General features: G+C 42.7%; 1 protein-coding gene across 7 annotated transcripts in view; it reads left to right on the top strand.

Moving 5' to 3' along the window:
* Positions 1-1,233, top strand: part of LOC113217125 (uncharacterized) — a 43,974-nt gene that overhangs the window by 13,946 nt on the left and 28,795 nt on the right. For 2 of the 7 annotated variants that reach the window (XM_052277661.1, XM_052277662.1), the window contains exons 3-4: positions 211-381; positions 496-666. The exons of 4 other annotated variants lie outside the window; for them this stretch is intronic. In XM_052277661.1, coding sequence (XP_052133621.1) covers positions 211-381; positions 496-666 — 342 coding nt within the window. The remainder of the gene's footprint in view (positions 1-210; positions 382-495; positions 667-1,233) is intronic. One more of the 7 variants, XM_052277663.1, reaches the window with a different exon arrangement.

The following is a 1,233-nucleotide window of genomic DNA, read 5'->3' as shown; positions in this document are numbered from 1 at the left end:
TAATTTTACAGTGCCACCATAATTTTACAGCTGTGTCAATAAATTACAGCATTCCTCGTAAAACTACAGCTCCAACCAAAATCGTGTTTTACGGATAGGGCTGTTTTTTTCCCAAAAGCCTGTAAAATGTTCAGCTGTAAAATTTCGATATATTTTTAACAGTGCTAGAGCACGGCCATTTTTTAGTGTGTTTCATTTTTCCTTAAATAGACGAAGATGTCGTCGAAGACCAGGATGTTAATGAAATACTACGATATTAAGATATGCGACAATGTCTTACATTACTTTCGCATATCGAAAGTCGGCTATCGCATGGTAGGTGGTGCTGACGTTGTTGACGCCGACGGTTTCATGGATGTAGAAATAAAATCCATCAAAATGGTACAGTATTATTTCAAACAAAATGTAGTATGGGAGGAAGAATAAAATCAAGATCTCTATTGCTTATGTAGTTTGAAAACCAACCGTTGCAGTTATCGTTACCCTCACTTGCAGTTAATCATCCAACTTCACCGATGTTTAGGCGGTATTGGCCCGAATCAATGCGAGTACTTCACACGGATGGGTTGGAGTACTGGTCTGTGTGAACTAGCAGTCGCAAAGAACATGATATGGACGCCATTTGTTGATAAAATCACCCCTACCTTCAAGTGTCCTGCAGCGGCAGTAAGTTTTCTGTGTAAAGGAGGAAGTTGGCCATGGCATTTTCTAAGAAACAAATTTTGGGAGCCTTAGTATATGACCATTACCAATGTGTTAGAGTATTTTGTTTCCCTGCATCTAATCTAACAAAGAAACAACATCAGAATGCGTCTCCGGACCCATTTTCATGATTTTGTCTTCCTGAACCTACATGAAAGCTGTTAGAAAATTTCAGACCCCCTCCCTCCCCCCTCCCCTTTCCACGTGGATGTTTCCTGTTTTGCCGTAAAAACCCAAAATATGCATAGATTGGCACGAAAAATGGGAATCGAAAGAAAATTTTCGAAATGTAGAAAGTTTCAAGGTTTATTTTTCTTCAAAAATAACCGGAATTGTTTAGATTTAGACACGCGTGACGATTACATAAGAAAAAACTCTACTCCAGCTGCCCGCTGTCTGCTGCACGGACGGACACGACAAGCGACGTCCACAATGACTGAAGGAGGCGAGGTGAGGAGGGGCAGGCGGCGGGCCTCGGGCGAGTCGAGCAGCCCCAGCGGCCGTGAGCCGAACCAGCGATGCGTCGTGGCG

The sequence above is a fragment of the Frankliniella occidentalis genome, unplaced genomic scaffold (genome assembly GCF_000697945.3).
Source record: "Frankliniella occidentalis isolate FOCC.00 unplaced genomic scaffold, Focc_3.1 Scaffold11, whole genome shotgun sequence".
In the NCBI taxonomy this organism is placed as follows: Eukaryota; Metazoa; Arthropoda; class Insecta; order Thysanoptera; family Thripidae; genus Frankliniella; species Frankliniella occidentalis.
This window is presented reverse-complemented; position numbering and strand designations above follow the sequence as displayed.